General features: G+C 50.5%; 1 protein-coding gene across 2 annotated transcripts in view; it reads left to right on the plus strand.

The window, feature by feature from the left end:
* Positions 1-17,727, plus strand: part of EFNA5 (ephrin A5) — a 273,649-nt gene that overhangs the window by 249,231 nt on the left and 6,691 nt on the right. For both annotated transcript variants that reach the window (XM_041751951.1, XM_041751952.1), the window contains exon 3: positions 17,376-17,441. In XM_041751951.1, coding sequence (XP_041607885.1) covers positions 17,376-17,441 — 66 coding nt within the window. The remainder of the gene's footprint in view (positions 1-17,375; positions 17,442-17,727) is intronic.

A 17,727-nucleotide genomic window follows, 5' to 3' on the forward strand; every position in this document is an offset into this window, starting at 1 on the left:
AATTGTAGCAGAACGGGCTGTACTACAAATTCGTTAAATATTTAATTCCGAATAATTTGGCTCTTTGTATTTTAAGAGGAGCTTTGGGGATGATTTCCGTGCCCTGGTTCTGTCCGTTGGTAGTTTGAGTGAACACTCTCCTTGTGACGAATGTCCCTGGGCTGCATCAGCCTGTTCAGGATAGTTTTCGCCCCTTAAGATAAACCTTGATGGGTTATTTGGCGTCTCTGAAATGCTAAAGTTCAGGTATATAAGCTTGTAAAATGAGGAGACTGAGCTAGATTGCTCCCAGGGGTCAGGCCCTGGTGTTTTGTGATTCAGTGACGTAAGCCTGCAGGTTTAGTGTAAGGAGGCTGAGGTGCTCAGTGCTTACCTCTTGAGAGATGCTGGTGATGAGATTTGTCTCCAGCCCCTTCTGCATCTTCAGGCTCATCAGGGGCGCTGCTGCTTTGCATTATTCCAAATAAAGGCCGCCTGAAAACCCTGACCTCCTTCTCTGACTTCGTGCTTTGCTGCTACTTGGCTGTCATCTGCCTTTACCCTTCACAGGAATGCCTTGAAAACAGCCACCAGGTTATTAGCAGAAGCTTTTTCAAAAGTACTTTAAAATCATTTTGCTTTATACAAATATGTTTTAGTGCATCTTAATTGAATGTGGGGGGAAAAAACCACTCTATCTGGAAAAATAAGCCACTTATTCACATTTATAGCAGGCTTAAGGACCTACTTACATGGCAGGAAACTCACATGCCTACTCAGTTATTGGCTTTTTTTATTTCACTTTTCTCCCCGAAACTTGTGATTTTTGTGGGCATTTATACTCGCTCAGTACACGAACAAGCATTTTCTTGGGGTGACCTTGTGTTTCATTCATTTATCCTTTCTTTCCTTCCTTCATTCAACAGATAACTATGGAGTGCCAGAGTGCTGGCCAGATGCATTTTAGATTCTGTGTGTATGGTGGAGAAAAAAAAATAACCAAAAAACAAAAAGCCTTGCTTTAATAGAACCAACCCTCTGCTGGGGAGCCAGGGGGTGGGGATGGGGATAAACAAGCAGGTAAATAAACCTGCAGTGTGTCAGGTAGTTGGCAAATGCTACGATGGCAAAATAAAGTAGGAGCATAGAGAATATAAAGGTAGGGAAATTGCTATTTTATAGATAATATATAAATATATTTAAATATATTAAACATCATCTATATAATTATTATACAGAATGATAAATATTTATTTTTAAGATTTTATTTAAAATAAGCTAGTTAGTTAGTTAGTTAGTAGTTAGTTAGTTAGTTAGTTAGTTAAAATAAATAAATTTTATTTATGTGTGCCTGCCTCGCTGGGGCAGGATGAGCCCCTGGGGGCTCAGGGACTGTGTGTGAGCCGTGGGACCCGGAGGGGGGCGATCCGTGGTAAGGGTCCCGGAGTTCCCAGCCAGATGGGTGTGACATGAGTGACTTGGGGTCTACCGCGATCACTCCGGACGCTGGTCCCCCCGCCCAGAGTGGGGCCCGATGGGATCGTGCAGGTTGGGTCCACGGAGGGGAAGGGTTTTTGAAAACCCGATGGTGCAGGAAACGTGAGGGACGCTGTTGAGCAGACAGGCGCCCCGTCGAATGCCAACGCTGCAAGGGAAGCAGAAAGGAGGTAGAAAGGTAACAGAGCCACCCTTCGTGTGCCCTATTAACGCACTGCCCTTACGGAATTGAGGGTGAGCCTGAGTGGACCTACTGCATGTGCTATTTTCCTGCGGCGTCAGGAGAGGCCGTGGACTCTGTCCGTCTGTCTGTAGGGAGGGGAGGCAGGTGGCTGCGGGCCCAACAGGCCCCCCGCAGACGGAGCCCTCTCGGGTGGGTTTGGAGAAGAGGCATTTCTGCTTTCCAGGTTAGCTTTGGTTCCTGTGCCCCAACGTTGTCGGCTAATTTACTTCTCCGGGGCCAAGCCTGAGGCCCCCCGGGGGGGCGGCAGGAGGGCAGGCCCGAGCTGCCCACACCCCCGGGGATGCCAGGAGGTCAGAGGCCCAGCGCGCCAGACTCAACAGTCTCCCCTTTCACGGGGACTGTGTACTAAGAAAGCTGCCAATTTTCCCACTTTTCTCTTTTTTTTAGAACGTTTGGTCACAGGTCACTATGTGTTGCTGCGTGTTTCCCCCTGCAGTGGTGCACGTGGGAACTTGGGGGTAGTAGAGGCTTTTTCTTGACACGCACCGGTCAGGAGGCGAGCGCAGGGCATGTCCCCGCAGGCCAGGCCCCCCTCGCTGAGCTTACTAGAAGCTCTGCGACTACGCAAGGTTGCACGGTCAAGTTCTACCAAGTTTTAACCTACACCCCCAGACTTTTTTTGGAAGGATGTTCAGCAGCTTCTGGGAAATTATGCAACAAGTCTTTGAAGTAGGGCAGCCAGGAAGAAAAGTATGATTTACCGTGTAAACCGAGGCTGTCGGGTCCTGGCATCCGAAGGACGTGGACTTGAGTATCCGTTTTGCCGTCCGCCAGTGAGGTGTGTCGTCGGCTGACCCCCGATCCCTGGCAGCCTCAGTTTCCTCATCTCGTGCGTCAGGATAATACCTGCCGGGCAGGACTGTTCTAAGGATTAAACTTAATAAACCTGGCATGGTGCCTGGTGTGTAGAAATAGTAGATAAATGGCAGCTATTATAATAATATTATTATTATGCATCTTGAAATGAAGTTCCCTCCCACTAAGCTCCATATCAATTAAGAAATAATTTCATGTTTCTAATTTGTATTTGGTCAAGTTAAACAGAGAAAAGGAAACGTTATGGAGAAATAATATTCTGGAGTAATTGGTGCCAAAAGAATCCTAAAATAAAAATATAGGTCTTGTTATTAATACCTTATAACAATCATTTGTAACCATTCCGCGACAGATTTATGGACTACGGCATTCATTTAGAAATGCTAAACTAATGAGAACTTGGCCATTAGTTGTGATAATGGTCTATCATTTTGGGCTTGAACCATGTGTACTTATTTGGCCTCTTTTCAAAACAATAAATTATTTCAAACTCATTTCTTTTTCCTGAAAATGTCCTCAATGATTTAGGTCATGCTTTGGATTATGCAAGTAGTAGTCCTATAATCCATCATCCAAAATAAACCATGATTCCGGGCTATTTTAAGATTGAGAAGCTTCAGACATTTTTTTCCTTTTTTCAGAAATTGCGTGAAAGGGGGTAACGGAGGCTCCTCAAGCCTCTAATTTATCTTTTTTCTGCTGGTTCTTGATTGTTATTCCATATTAAGGTTATTTTCCTTTTAAAATAGCTCTGCACAAAGAGAGTATACTGCTAAATACTATTGCAAGGGAATGTTTACAGATGCAAATGACTTCTATTTAAGGAGCTCGTGATTAAAACTTGAAAGAATGTGGCACTAGAAAGCATGTGAATAACCTTTGAAAAATCTCACAATAGAACTGAATATGGGATATTTATAATCTGGGATTACAGCTATAAGGGTATGTGTGAATATGCATGTTCAATATGCTGCAGAGGACCTCCAACTAGAAGCATGTTGATTTTACTTTTCTTTAATTTAGATAAATTAACTGTTTCATTATTGGGGACCTGTGATGTAGAATGAGCCGGAAGGCCAGCGCGGACTCTCCAAGGGCCTAGCATCACGCTGGGCCTGCAACAAGTGGGCCGGTCCGTCTCCCCGGTGCCGTCTTTCTGATAAAGACCAGATGTCTTTTTGATAAGTTATTCACCGGCCCATTTCCATCTTCCGTGGTGCCTTTGAGGCTCGAAGTGTATTTCTTTCTTTTTCTTTCTTTCTTTCTTTCTTTCTTTCTTTCTATTTATTTATTTATTTATTTATTTATTTATTTATTTATTATTGCTCACAATGCAGGCTGCTAATAAAGTCGGAGAAAAGAAGGTGCGATCACTCGGCAGGCCTGGGTTTTCCAATCCCTCGTGCCCAGGGAAGGCCTGCCCTTGGGTTTCTTGTTGGCCAGACTGAGCTTCTGGGGCTCCCCGGGCGATCAGGCTGCAGGGGGCGGCTGGTGGGCATGTCCCCACTCGCCGTCTCGGGTCTGGGCCCAGCTGTGGCACTGCCCCCCACTGCGAGACGCAGCGCGCGGGCCATTTGCTGGCAAGTGCATATTTCACGCTGCGGGGAATTGGAAGGATGGGACAGACAGGAGAGGAGTTTTATTTGCAGTAGCCTCCGAGTCCCCAGCCTCGGAGTTGGCATAAAACATCTGCTTCATGATCTGCTTCAAGGCCAGTTCCTTTCCTCCAACAAAGGTTACGACTTGAGGCAAGCTGTGCCTCCCCCGGCGGGAGGAGATTCGCCCGAAGACGTGATTGAGGCAGAATCAAAGCTTCCTGCCACAGAATTTCTTTTTTCAATTATCTTGGAAGAGGCAGCCAGACTTTAAATGCATCGGGGTAATAAATGTAATGAAAGGAGGCAGCCCCTCCTTTCCCCCTGTTGCTGCCGAGGGAAGGTGCGGAGGATGGTGCATCGGCCCCCCGGGGGCCTGTGCACCCCCCCCCCCGCCTGGTTGTGCATTGGCACCCAGGGGCCCCTGCACCCCCCCCCCGCCCGGTTGTGCATCGACACCCAGGGGCCCGTGTACCCCCCACCCCCTGCCTGCCCGTCTACACCCAGGCCTCGGCGAGGGCACCAGGCAGCTCTGGCCTTCAGTCGTGCCTTTCAGCCCCACGGTGGTGGTGGCGCGACCCAGAAGCACCTGCACTAGCGTCACCCGTGGGTTCCCCACTTTCAGATCACGGAGGCCCGTTGGCCGGACCCTGAATGGGCCCCAGACGGTGTCTCCGTGCGAGGAAGCGTCAGTTAGCCTTTGTGTTGTAGTGAGGTCCTAATTACTAATTATATTTACCTGCGTGATTGTGTTGTGCATCGTCATATTTCTCGTTGGAGACAGTCCTCGCTGGCCCCACAGACATATACACAAAATTAAATCCTGGCATTTTATTACGCGGGAGCAATTAGATGCCATCCTCGTAATGAGAAACATGACATCTTCATCGCTCTCCTTTATATTTTCATGTTGTTTTAAAGCAGACATTTACCAGAACTGAACAGTCTTTCCCCCCCCACACACACACACACCCACCCCTAATTGAATATCTGCATATCTCCAAGGAGTCCTGTGGGTGAAACCATGTATTCATCTTCTTTAGTTCTTAGGCCACTTTGGTTTAAGAGTAAGAACTGTTGCTTTTATGAAGTGCCTTTTTCTATAAAGTCAAAACCTCACAGCAGTGCACAGAAAGCCAGTGGTATAAAGGAGCTAAGTAGAGTCTTTAATAGAGAGAGCTGGGTTGTAAGTGTTTTTGTTCCTACGGAGCAGATAGATTTGGCTCCATCTGTTCCATATTCATAACAAAGGAGCGCACTTACAGGAGGGCCAACTTCCCCGGAGCCGCCTGGTAATGATCTTTTTACCAGAATGAAAGCATCTGAACCCAGTGGCTTGGCCCCACGAAAAGCAGCTAGCAGGATTGCCCGTCAGAACCCCAGTTTTCTCATAACTCAGGTAGACATAAATTTTCCCAAGGTATGGAATGGGGGGAAAAAATCCACTGATTTCCCTCCTCCCCGCAGCACTGTGTGGTGAGGAAGCTGGAAATACATGAGTATAACCTCCCACGTGCCCCTTCCACAACCACAAAAGATCTGTAATTAGATCGGATGAGGGGAAGTTTGCACTAGAAGTATCCAAAGGTATCACAGGGGAGAGGCTACTCTTCAAACTTCTCAGTTGTTTCTGTTCAGATTTTCCAATCTTTTTTAAAGCTGGGGTTAATGAATAGAAATATGAGTTATACCAAATAAGGGAAAACCCCTGTTGAGTTTTGTAATTAGCAAACTTCAAAGTCAATTTCAGCTGAGACCTCTTAGATTAAAAAGATAAGTTGACCCCAGAGTACATACTTTTTCCTTCCACTAAGCAGAAGAAAAATAGAAATTTTTGCCCAAAATGCTAAGCTATACAAAAAAAAAAAAATCTTCCTATTTATATGACATGTAGAGTCAGCATCAAAATGTAAATGATTCCTTAAAACTTAAATAGCACGCTGGTATTAATATCATAGCTAGTGGATAGAATGCTTGTATTTATGTGCTGGCTTCACAGATTTCTTAAGAAATAGGGACGTATTTTGAAGTATAGTAATCCTTTTCTCCATTCTGTGTGCTTTTCAAATATGAGAAAAAATATGAAAAAAAATACAGCCCTGATTTATTTAATATACTTCATGTTGGAGTTATAATTGTGATTTATCAAACTTTTTATTATACAGCTTGATACCGTCTGCGCATTATCTGTTTGCTAACCTAGGGTTTCTGGCAAATCAAATAGTAAACAAATCTCTCAAAAAGTTTGCCTTGGCAATAAACCGGACAGGGTTTTCATCTAGCTATGAAATTGCTCTGTATTTTGCAAGGGGAAATATAAAAGTAATATTCACAGAGTGAAAAACATAGCCAATCAATCTGTGAAGATCTCGGGTTGCAAGAACACCCTGGTCCTGTTGGTTATTTTTTTGTAATATATCGACCTGAGTATTTTCTGGCTTATTTGGTTTCTACTTTATTCACTCATTCATTCCTTCAAAAATAACTGTGTGTGTCCTTTGTACCAAGCACTACATTAGGTTTTGGAAACACCGGAGTGTATTTAAAAAAAAAAAAAAAAATGGTTACTGCTTCCAGAACTTTACAGTTTAATTGGGAGATAGACGATGATGCAGGAAGCACACAGATCTCTAATTCCCAGTTACACGAGGACCTACAAAAGGAGCTAGATGGGGTGACAGAGAAACAGAGAGGAGTGATCCTGGAGTTGGGTGACCCTGGAAGGCGTCCCTGGGGAGGCAGCATTTGACCCATGGCCTGGAAGGAAGTATCGAAGGTGAAGTTTGGGTGCACAGAGGATAGTTTATGTCCCCAGGAAAGGCTATGTAAAGGGTTAGTTTGGATTTTAAATTGGATAGTTAACTTTACTGAAATAACTAGTTCGAAAAAAAATCGTTAAAATTTCAGATTTAGCCTACTCAAGTTAGTTTATCCATCTTATTATTCTATGAGACTAGGAAATTTAAAAATTGGGCTCCAATGACAAATTTGGTCCATTAAACTCCTCTAACCATTAAAGATGTAACATATTCTCTTTTTATTTATTTTCAATTAAAGTATGATGAACAGGGTCCTGTTAGTCTCAGGTGTGCCTCATAATGACTCAGCGATCCCGCCCATTAGTCAGCCAGGGCTCATCAGGGTAACTTCCCTTTTTTAAGTACATAAAGGGTTTGACGGTAAAACCTTTCCAAGTATTTAAGTAATTCTTATAATAATTTAAATGAAAAATATGTTGTAATTCTGATAAATGTTTTAAAAGTGTATGTAAACCCAAGATGTCACTTAGTCAAAAAAAAAAAAAAAAAGTCTAGATCATCTGCTCCATTACGTATCTTAAATGGAAATTCCATGTCTGACCAGTTACTCTGAACTGGCCAAAGTTGTCATATGCTTTGAAAGCACTAAGGTTCCACATTCTCAGGGGCTTTAACACACACAAAAAACACTAGCCGTAGGGTTCTGATTCTCTTAAAAAATGCCTGTACTTTGTTTTTAAACGCAGCTGCGCCTTAATAAACTGCAGCGACATCCCTTAACACGGTTCTGGGACTCTTCTCCTTCAGCGTCTGCGGGACCCTAAGTGGCCAAGCTTCTTAGTGACTGGAGTTCAGCGAGGATGGCTTCCCAGTCAGCTCTGATTACAGCCTCGGGGTGTCACCTCTCCTTAAAAGAGCCTGAGGCCACCGGATTCTTGCATCACTCCGCCTTTATTCTCCTGTTTCCTGGTGGGGCCTGCAACCCCCACAAAGACTGATCACGGGACCATAGTCTGTGGACGCTCCTTCCCCTTCCGTTTGCATCTTCTCTCTTGGCCCTCACGCCTGCAGACACAATCCTACCCACTTGGATTTTGTATGTCTCCCGGGGTTCTGAGCCCTGGGTCACAGTTTCCAGGTTCCTTGCATAAGAAGCAGCCCACAGAGATGGGGAAGGAGCCTCCCAGGAAAGGGGATTTTTTTTTTTAATTTCCTTGACACCCCCCTCTTCTCCGTTTTCTTTTTGATCCTAATCCTGAGTTTTCATTCACATTTCAACGGCTCTGCCGGTTTCTGGTGCCTCTAGACCCCTTCTCCAGATCTGTATGGAATACATGTTATGAACAAGGCAGTCAGCTCCCTGGGAGCCCAGCAGTGCTCCTGCCTGTAGGGACCTCTCGGTTCCAGGGGCCGGGATGGCGTGTGACAGCCGCTGTCAGACAGAACAGGATGGGGTGTACCTGCTGTGTCTTACCTGAGAGGCACGGATCCTTGTGAGAACACAGAAGAGGGTTTCTGTGTTGCAGGAATGGGGAACTGTACCCCAGGTGGCCCTGGAGGGCTGGGCTTTTGAGAGGCCGGGGGAAAAGGTCATATGAGAAAAGGGAGGCTCGGAGGTGCTGGGAGGGGATATTGTTGGGACTGGCCAGTTAATGTGGATGAAAGTTTAGTCCCTCCCTGTCCATTAGCTTTGGCGTCTTCACTCTGTCAGCACTACTACAGCCTTCCCCGAGGAAGCATCTATGGTGTGGCCTGGGGTGCGCAGCCCTGGTACCTGGAGGACTGCCTCCTCCGTGGGATTCAGCCTTTTTTTGGAGGGGGGCACTTTATTTACTTGAGAGAGAGCACATGGGTGCGTGGGGGGGTGGGGGGGGGGCAGCAGGGCCTGAGGGCAGCCTCGATCCCAGGCCCGGGTCATGACCTGGGTGGAAGGCAGGTGCCCGGCCAACTGAGCCCTCTCCCCCAGGGCCCCTGCCCCCAGGATGGGCTGCGCTGACCAGCCCCCCCCCCCCCCCCCCCCCCCGCCTTCCTGGGCCCTGACCTTGGCCGCCGGGTGCCGCTGCGCGATGGGGCGGGGGGGGGGGGGGGGGGGGGGGGGGGGGGCGTCCCTCACCGGGCTGCAGGCGAAGGCCGCACCTGTCCCCCGGTGCTCCTTAGGACTGAGGACGGGGGCGGTGGGGGGGGTCCCCGGATGGGGCTCGCCGCGGGGACCCTGCTTCTCCCAATGCCTGCGTCTCTGCCCGTCTCTCAGAAAAGAAGAAATAAAGAATATTTGCAACTTAGAAGATGTAAAGCAGCCCTGGATACGCCCGTCTGTGACCCGGCCTGACCCCGCGCAGTGCCCGCCGCTGGGGTCAACGGTGCACGAGGGGGCAGGTGCACCGGGCGGTTGTTGCGCAAGGGGGCTGGTGCACGAGGCGGCGCATGCACGAGGAGGTGGGTGCGCTAGGAGGCCGGTGCACGAGGGGGCGGGTGGACCAGGCGGCGCATGCACGAGGAGGCGAGGCGGGTGCAAGAGGCAGCGGGTGCACGAGAAGGCGAGTGCACGAGGGGCGGGTGGACCAGGCAGCGGGTGCTCGAGGAGATTGGTGCACCAGGCGGCGGGTGCACCGGGAGGCGGGTGCTCGAGGAGGTGGGTGCACCAGGACGCAGGTGCACCAGGCGGCGGGGGCAGCAGGCGAGGCGGCAGGTGCGGAGCCCACCGTGGGTCTGCGGACGAGCAGCGGCGAATCTCGAAGCTGCGGGGCGCGGCGGGAGGACCCAGGGGCCTCAGGCGTGTGGGGCGCGGACCCCGGACCCCGACCCCGAGGAGGCCCCCGCCCCGCGAGGAGGGTGCGGATGCCCGAGCTCCGTGGCTGCAGGCGCCGGGGCTGCCACCCCGGGCTCCCGTGCCGGGGCCGCGCGGCCTCCATCCTTAGGGACGCGCCCTGCACCTGCTGGCTGCGGCCTGGGGCTCCCCGCGCTCCGGTGGGGGAGGGCCCGGCCGCACGGAGCCCGTGGGCAGGACTGCCCTAGGGTCCTCTGCCACCCTCTGCCTTTCATCTGGCGCCGTGGGGTTTTGTTCTTCTGGGGGGACCTCTGTTATGTGGCTTCGAGCTGAAGAAGAGTTTTTGTAAGTAAATCACTGTGCACAGGTTTTCTTTGGTTAGATTGTCCTTATCTGGTACAGAAAGCAAAATACACCGAAATCGCCACCAACAAGAGAAGAACAACTATCTGACCTCGGTGACCTCAGTAGGGCGGCCTCAGGCAAGTCTGGGCCTCAGAAAATAGTCCTAACACAGGTGATAATAGGAAATTTACTTTTCCTGTCTGTCCATTGATTTTTTTTTGATGTAAAATATCCAATGAGAAACTTTAAAATAGTTTTTTTTTAATAATAAAAAGAAACTCAAAACCCTAAACACAAAGAAATATAATTCACAGGTAATATGCTCTCTAAATATTATCTTGCTTTCTGGGCCTCTGCAGACTGGATTTTTTCCAGTCGCATCATGGAAGGAGATAAATTTGGACTGACAATTCTTTTTCTTAAAAAGAAGTAGACGGGATCCCTGGGTGGCCCAGTGGTTTGGTGTCTGCCTTCGGCCCAGGATGTGATCGCCAGGTCCTTGGATCGAGTCCCACATCGGGCTCCCTGCGTGGAGCCTGCTTCTCCCTCTGCCTGTGTCTCTGCATCTATCTCTGTGTCTCTCATGAATAAATAAAATCTTTAAAAAAAAAAAAAAAAGAAATAGGTTTCTTACATAGAGGATGCTTTGGAAAGCAATCTCTGAAACCCAGATTACTTTTTTGGTCATGCCTTAATGGATCCCAGAGTATATGGGACAAGTCATGTCCTCTCGAAGGAGCAGCAGGAACAAAGTTGTTGTCGCTGAGCTTTGAAAAGCAAGGAGAAGTTTGCCCGCGCTCTAAATAAATGTGTACAAAAGCAGGATAACGTCCTATCTGTTTTCCTAGAGATCAGTGGAAGGAAACTTGTCCTCAGCCATTTGTTTGAGGTTGCTAACAAAAAGAAAATAATAATTGATCTACTGAGGCTTGGCTCCTGGAATTTAAATAATACTTAAGTTAGCATTTGCAGTGAGAATGGTGCCTGAGGGGGCAGAGAGCCCGCAGAGGGGGAGCCGTGGGTGTGATGGGTGGTGCCTCCTCCTCCTCTCTTTTGTCTGCTGCTGCACAGCTGGAACTAATTTTACTTCCCTCTCCCTGAACTTTACTCTAATTATTTGTCCCTGTTACAGTTCCCTGGTGTTGAAACCCAAGTGTTTAGCTCATGGAGGACGGGAGCTGGTTCCACGGTGGGAAACCCCCCTCTTCCTTTCCTAGTTGTTGTTTTGAGAGAGTCCCCAGGGCCCCATTGGGGAACCCAGTATTTACGGGATGGTCTGTCCTCGGGCCTCCTACCTTAACTGGGTAACCTCTTTGCCAAGTGTTGCCTCTGCGGCTTTGACCTTAACCTGCCAGTGACTGAAGTTAAGGATGAAGTTAAGGATGAAACATGTGGGCAGATGTGGTTGCTCTTAGGACAGAAGTTTAAGAAGCCTGGGGCCAGGAGCAGGTTATTCAAACGCAGGAGCTTCAGTCTCCAAAGGTGTGTGTGTGGGGGGAGGGTGCGTCCCATCACTAGGGGTCCTGCGGTTCTTAATGTGAAAATTAGGTGTCGTGCTGCTCTTCAAGAAGGGGCAGATGGCCATTTGCGAATTGTTGCTGGGATATTCTTGCCTAACAAGAGGCCTCGCTTTTAAGACTTTTTTTTTCCTGTGGGTCTGGTAACCATTTTCCAAGACGTCCATATGGCTTTGGTTAATCTCTATCCTATACCCACCACTTCTGTTCCCCACCCTCCGCCCACATGGACAGAATGGATTTTGATCCCTTGCGTCCTCGGATTCGTTTTCAGCAGTGCCGTGTCTTGAGACGGGCTTTGCTTCTCAAGCATCTACCCTGAAAGGAACACGAATCCTTCGCCCGTCTGCCTCGCATACACCAGTGCTGTGCGTCCAACTACCTGCAAACCTGCAGAGGAGAGGCTGGGCCCCGTGAACAACGAATAGCCTGTTTTTTTTTTTGACTTGCACAAATCGAGAAATACTGCCTGTGGCAGACAGAATGGAAAACTGCATTTTTAATGCTCCCACACACACACATTGCTTTAAAAGGAAGAAGAGAGTGGCTGACTCTTCTTAAAAATAAAACTTCTCCGAGTACCCAGACCGGCAAGGGGACACGGTAACGGCAGAAGGATCTTGGCTTCTGGAATTGAGATGTGGGGATGAATAAGGTTCGGCAGAGATGTTAAGGTTGGCCGAGGAGGGTGGTTACTGGGCTCAAAAAGGTGGAGAAAGAAATACGAGGTTAGCGCTGCACCTGCCGCGTGTCTGGACGTTGGCTGCCTTGATGGCTTCTGAGTGGCTTCAAATTTCAGGGTTGGCATTTGACGAAACAGCCTGTGCATAACTGATCCAAGTTTCTCTTTCTTTCTTTTTTTTTTTTTTTTAAGATTTATTTATTTATTCATGAGAGGCACAGAGAGAGAGAGGCAGAGGGAGAAGCAGGCTCCATGCAGGGAGCCCAATGCAGGACTCGATCCCGGGACCCTGGGGTTACGCCCTAGGCCGAAGGCAGGTGCTCAACCGCTGAGCCCCCCGGGCTGCCCTGATCCAAGCTTTTCCATGCGGAGAAAAGTTTTGACTTATTATGACAGTCCTTTTATTTCACGTGTTTTAAAGCTCACCTTTACCTCCCGGTTCTCCAGGGTGAGGAAGGGCTTTCTGTCTTACCATTCAAGTTAACATTTTTCTATCAAAGCTCATTTAAGGTCCCCCAGCAATGTGGAGTTGAAGGGAGACACCGTGATAAGCACACAGAACAACACGGGTTGGCTGCAGTAGCAGAAAAAAAAAAAAAAAAAGAACTAGGTGGCATGGAAAGGAAAATGAAAAAAAAGAAAAGAAAAAAGGCGTTTTTAAGTGCTAGAGCGAAGACACATAGATACGTCTTGGAGTGTGTCTGCAGCAGCAGTTGATAATGCTTCTCTTCGAAGCCTGTTGTAGGTGCACTTACAACAGTGGCTTGAAAAGTAAACCAGCAAGGGACCCGCTGTGTGGACACAGCAGCAGACCAGGAAGGAGCTGCCCCGGGACCGGGGCAGGAACCAGGGGCCAGGGCAGGGCAGGGCTCCTGCGGAGAGCAGGCCCCAGCACCTTAGTTTTCAGGTCTCCTTCAGGTCGGCCGCAGGGAGGCCTTTGGTGGCACAGAGATGCCTTTCTACAGCGTCGTATCATTCAGCTGGTGGATTACAAAGAGCCCCTAAATTAGGGGCCAAGACAGCATCCACAGTGTCTGTGGGTCAGGGATCCGGCGGTAGTGTGGCTGGGTCCTCTGGGCCCCACAGGGTGACTGCCCTTTAAAGGCTGAGCTGAGGATTCACCTTCTAGCTCACTCACCGGATGCTTGGCCGGGTCAGCTCCTTGCATGCTCGGCTGCAAGCCTTCCCGGGCTCCTTGCCGCTGGCCCCCACGGTGACGGTCTCGTGCCGTGGCACTTGCTCCCTGAGCAGGAGAAGGAGGCCGGCCTTTTGCAGCAGCAGCAGCAGCAGCAGCACAGAAGTGACATCCTTTCACATTATCTGTATTCTGCTCATCAGAAGCAAAAAAACAGGTCCAGCCCCTCCCAGGTGAGCGAGGAGGGTCATGGGAGCCGGGCCAGAGGCCACCTGTCAAAAGCAGGATGACATCATGCTCTCGCCACGCCAGCTGACAAGCCTGTAGCAAGTAGGAATGCGGGGATGGTGTCTATCTCCCACGCCCAGCACAGCTTGTGGAGGTGCTGACTTGGGGGGCCTGAATGTGCTCCCTCTGATGTAGCAGCAGACTGGCTGGTAAGCGCTGAGCTGAGCCTACCCGGCGCCCAGGGGACCGAGGAAACAGGTTCTCAGGAAAGGCTGCAGTCGGGGCGCCCGAGGTCATGGGGTGAAGATGAGCAGCCCTCAGGGCCTTATTAGCTGAACACGGGGGACCAGGGGGCCCTCAGGTTGCGTTTCATTAAGTGTTGTGAGGTTCTCATTGGCACTTTGCACATCATTAGGGGGAGGGGACCCTGTGGTTTGATTTATCAAGTTGCTATTAAGGTCACGGAATGGGAGGTTGTCCTTATGTTAATGGTCCCATACCCCTCCTCCCAGCTTCCGGACTCCGGAACTACATTTTTCAGCAGAAAAAAAAAAATTACTAAGGGGCTGTGGATTTGGACTATGACACAACGTTTGAGACAGGAGTTGCAATTCACCTGTTACCTGGACAGATTCTGGTAGAAAATCCCCGCGTGCTTATGGGAAGAGTTCCGAGTCTAGGGTTTCTTCCCCTGTTGCGTGAATGCTGCTTCTTGGTTGTGCAAGCTCCAACGCGGGGACTTAGGGAGGAGATGTTCTCCTTCTATTGTCCCAGTTGCTGTTGATTTGGCTTCTGCGGGCTCCAGAAAGCCTGGATAATACTCCCTCGGAGGCGCACTTCTGCGCCAGCCTCCCTCCCTCCAAGCTAAGGCCATGCCCAGGGCCCTGCTGGCAATTCCTGCAGACCTCGGTTCTCGCACCCACCCCCCTGCGGCTCACGGTCACGGCCCCGGCTGCACGGCACAAGGACGGGAGCAGGGTGCCCTACACACCTTTCTACCTCGTACCCAACAGGGAAGCCAGCGCATAGGAGGAATTTTAAAGCATTTGAATGGGGGTGCGGGGCTCAGCGGTTGAGCCTCTGCCTTGGGCTCAGCTTGTGACCCCGGGGTCCTGAGATCGAGTCCCACGTCGGGCTCCCTGCATGGAGCCTGCTTCTCCCTCTGCCTGTGTCTCTGCCTCTCTCTCTCTGTGTGTCTCTCATGAATAAATAAAATATTTTTAAAAATCAGAAAAAATGCATTTGAATGGATGGATGAAGCGGTCGGTAATTATTGCCAGTTGTCAAATGTTGCCTATTGATTTTCTAAGGAAAGCAGCATAAGAAGTGGTAAGAGGGGCTTTAACTAGTCGTGTTGGCCGCTGTGCACTGGTGGGGCTCTTGGATCAGTGACTCAGGTAACCTGCCCTCCCGGGACAAGCCAGGCCCACGGTCATGTCCGCTGCCTCGGGTCCCCTCTGCCATGCGGCTCTTTTTTGCTCAGAACCACTCCCCAGAGGACTTTCTTTGCAACTTCCCGGGTGTGACCTTTCGGTCCTTCGATTCCTCTGCCCCTTGCCGTTCGCAGCGCTCGGGCCAGTGCCGTTTGGGGTACTTGTGACGGGCAAAGCGCTTCTCGGGTGACCTTCTGTCTCCCGGTCCTACGAAGTGTCTCGGTCCACAGTAGAAGGGCGTCGGTCCCCGCCTGTCACCTGGCGGGCCTGGGGTTCAGGAACCGGGGACATGACACGGAATAAAGCCGGACTCTCTTAACCTTTTCAAATCTCACGTGAGAAGTTCTGACGCTTTCCGGTTTGTGTTGGTCACTGTGAGAAACGGGGGACACGGTCGGCCGGGCCCGGCGCCCCTCGCGCAGGCTGCCGTCGGGTTGAGAGCGGCCCTGAGTGCAGCGCCTTTGCTGTCACCTGCGCGGGGCGCTCAGCACTACGTGTCATTATTCTTTGCTCCTCGGTTTTCCCGAGGTCTGAGGGAGGCTGACAGGCCTCAGGGTGACGGGGGGTCGCCCTCGGGCTCTGGCTTTCCTGGTGGTAGGAGAGGGGAGTGATGAGGTTAGGGAAGGGTCTTTCACTTAAGGGCACTGTATGTTCCTGTACGTTTCTTACGATCTGAGTTCACAGAGGACCGTGTGTAGGGCCGCCCCTCGGCCTGGGAGGGGAGCCGCTGCACTTGTCCCAGGGTCGCCGCTCCGTGTCCCTGCTGCACAAGCCGCAGGAGCAGTCCAGGCCCCCGCGACGCCCCCACTCACACACCTGAACACCTGCTGCCGGCCGAGCACCCCAGCAGTGGACGGCAGGGTGAGCGTGCGCGGGGCGCCTTTGCACACCGCCACCCATGAAGCCCGGCCGGGGGCGAGCTTGGGGACCGCGGCTTTTCTGATGAACCGCAGTCACCTACGTGTCCCGTGTTTGCGACGTGTGCATTGGCTGTCGGGGTCCAGGGGAGGACGCCACTTGCCGGGTCAAGCCACAGGGTGGGCACGTTGTGCCCGAAGTCACAGGCTGGTCACTGTAAGTGCCCGCGGATGGGGGTTCTCACAAGAGCCCCCAGCAGAGCCAGCTGTAGCCCACCCCGATGGCTCGGCAGTGGGAAGGGCGCCCGAATCCTCCCTCCCGCCACTTTGGTCTTGGACTCGAGGCCTCAGCAGGTGTCGGGGAGCCACACCAGGGTCCCCTGGGGGGGTGACCCCATGTACCCTCCAGCACCGGCTCCCAGACTCCCCGGACCGGATTCCCCTAAAGCTAGGGGAGGGTGCAGCTTGAGGCACAAGCATGTCCGTGTTCTGGGCACCACGAGGCGTATGACAGGTAACCCTAAAGGACAGTGGTCCTGTGTCTGTCGCCGAGGACCTCCCGACGCCCTGGAAGCCACCCGAGTTCTCACTGCTGTCCGGCTGCACCTTCTGGAGCAGACGTTGGGGGCCCGAGGGTGCAGCCCCCCTTGCCACCCTTCTCGTCATTTTTCTAAAATGCACTAGGAGACGGGTTGAGACCGTGGAGGTCTCACGGGCCTGGGGGTCTTCCCAAACGCAGAGGGAAGGTTCACCATCTTGCCCTCTGCAGGAGAAGAGTTTCTTCCTCGAATGAATTCTAACTTGAAGCACGTTGTTTTCGAAAGCCCTCCTTGTCACTTACATCCTCGGCTGTGGCACATTTTTTAAGAACAAATGGCCCGTTGCCCCGCGGTGCCTTCTCAATGGCATATTGTCCTCCAGCAGCCTGCTGGACGGCGCTGGGCTCGGTTTAGGCATCGAGGCCGCGGAGCCAAGCTCTGAGGAAAACCTCTAATTGAATTACCTGCAAAGCACTGACAGACAGGCTTTCAGGACGGACAAAGCGCTGCTTTCCCCCAGCAAAAATAGGTCATGTTTAAGTTGGCCTTGCAACTATTTGTGACTGGTTTTTGCCAGCACTTTCACCTTGGGCCCCTTTTCCTGCAGGAGACTGGGGGGGCGGGCGGTGGTGAGCAGCTCCAGGACGGCCGGAGGCCTCAAGCATTATCTTCTTATTTTTGAGAAAATTGATAACAGATCAAGTTAAATGGAAGAGCCTTTGAAATAAAAATCCCAAGTATTTGCCTGTAGATCAGCGGCATTCTTGCCTGCGTCTCTACTGTACTGAAAAGACAGGGCCCCGGAGTAGCTCCTTCTAGCAGGCCCTTGGCCATCTGAAAAGTGGTTTTGTTTGGACTTCTGGGAGAAATTAGAGGGCGCCCCTGTTGTTGGGGGGGGCATGGCATGTAGACCATTTGCATTTGAAAATGAAGAATAATCTGTTGTTGCTCTCTCCTCTCTTTCTCTCTTGTCTCCCCGCAGCCTCTGCAATCCCAGATAACGGCAGAAGGTCCTGTCTAAAGCTCAAAGTCTTTGTGAGACCGACAAGTAAGTTGACCAGAATGAGCTTCAGAGGGTGGCTTCACTGCGCATGCTTTCTTGTGTGGTCTGGTTTCACCGCGGTACGACTTTTTTTTTTTTTTTCTTTTTTTTTTAACTGTTAAATCCTGTGTGTGGTATCCGTTTTGTATATCGGCATCCGTGGTTTAGTTTTTCACCATGTTTTTTTTTCCCCATCATCCTTCGTGATGCTTTTATTTTTGAAGTACACAGCAGTTGCTAACTTGTTGTTTCTTAGACTGTTGTACGTGCACAGCAAATGGGAACAATATTG

This window comes from Vulpes lagopus, chromosome 4, assembly GCF_018345385.1.
Source record: "Vulpes lagopus strain Blue_001 chromosome 4, ASM1834538v1, whole genome shotgun sequence".
NCBI lineage: Eukaryota > Metazoa > Chordata > Mammalia > Carnivora > Canidae > Vulpes > Vulpes lagopus.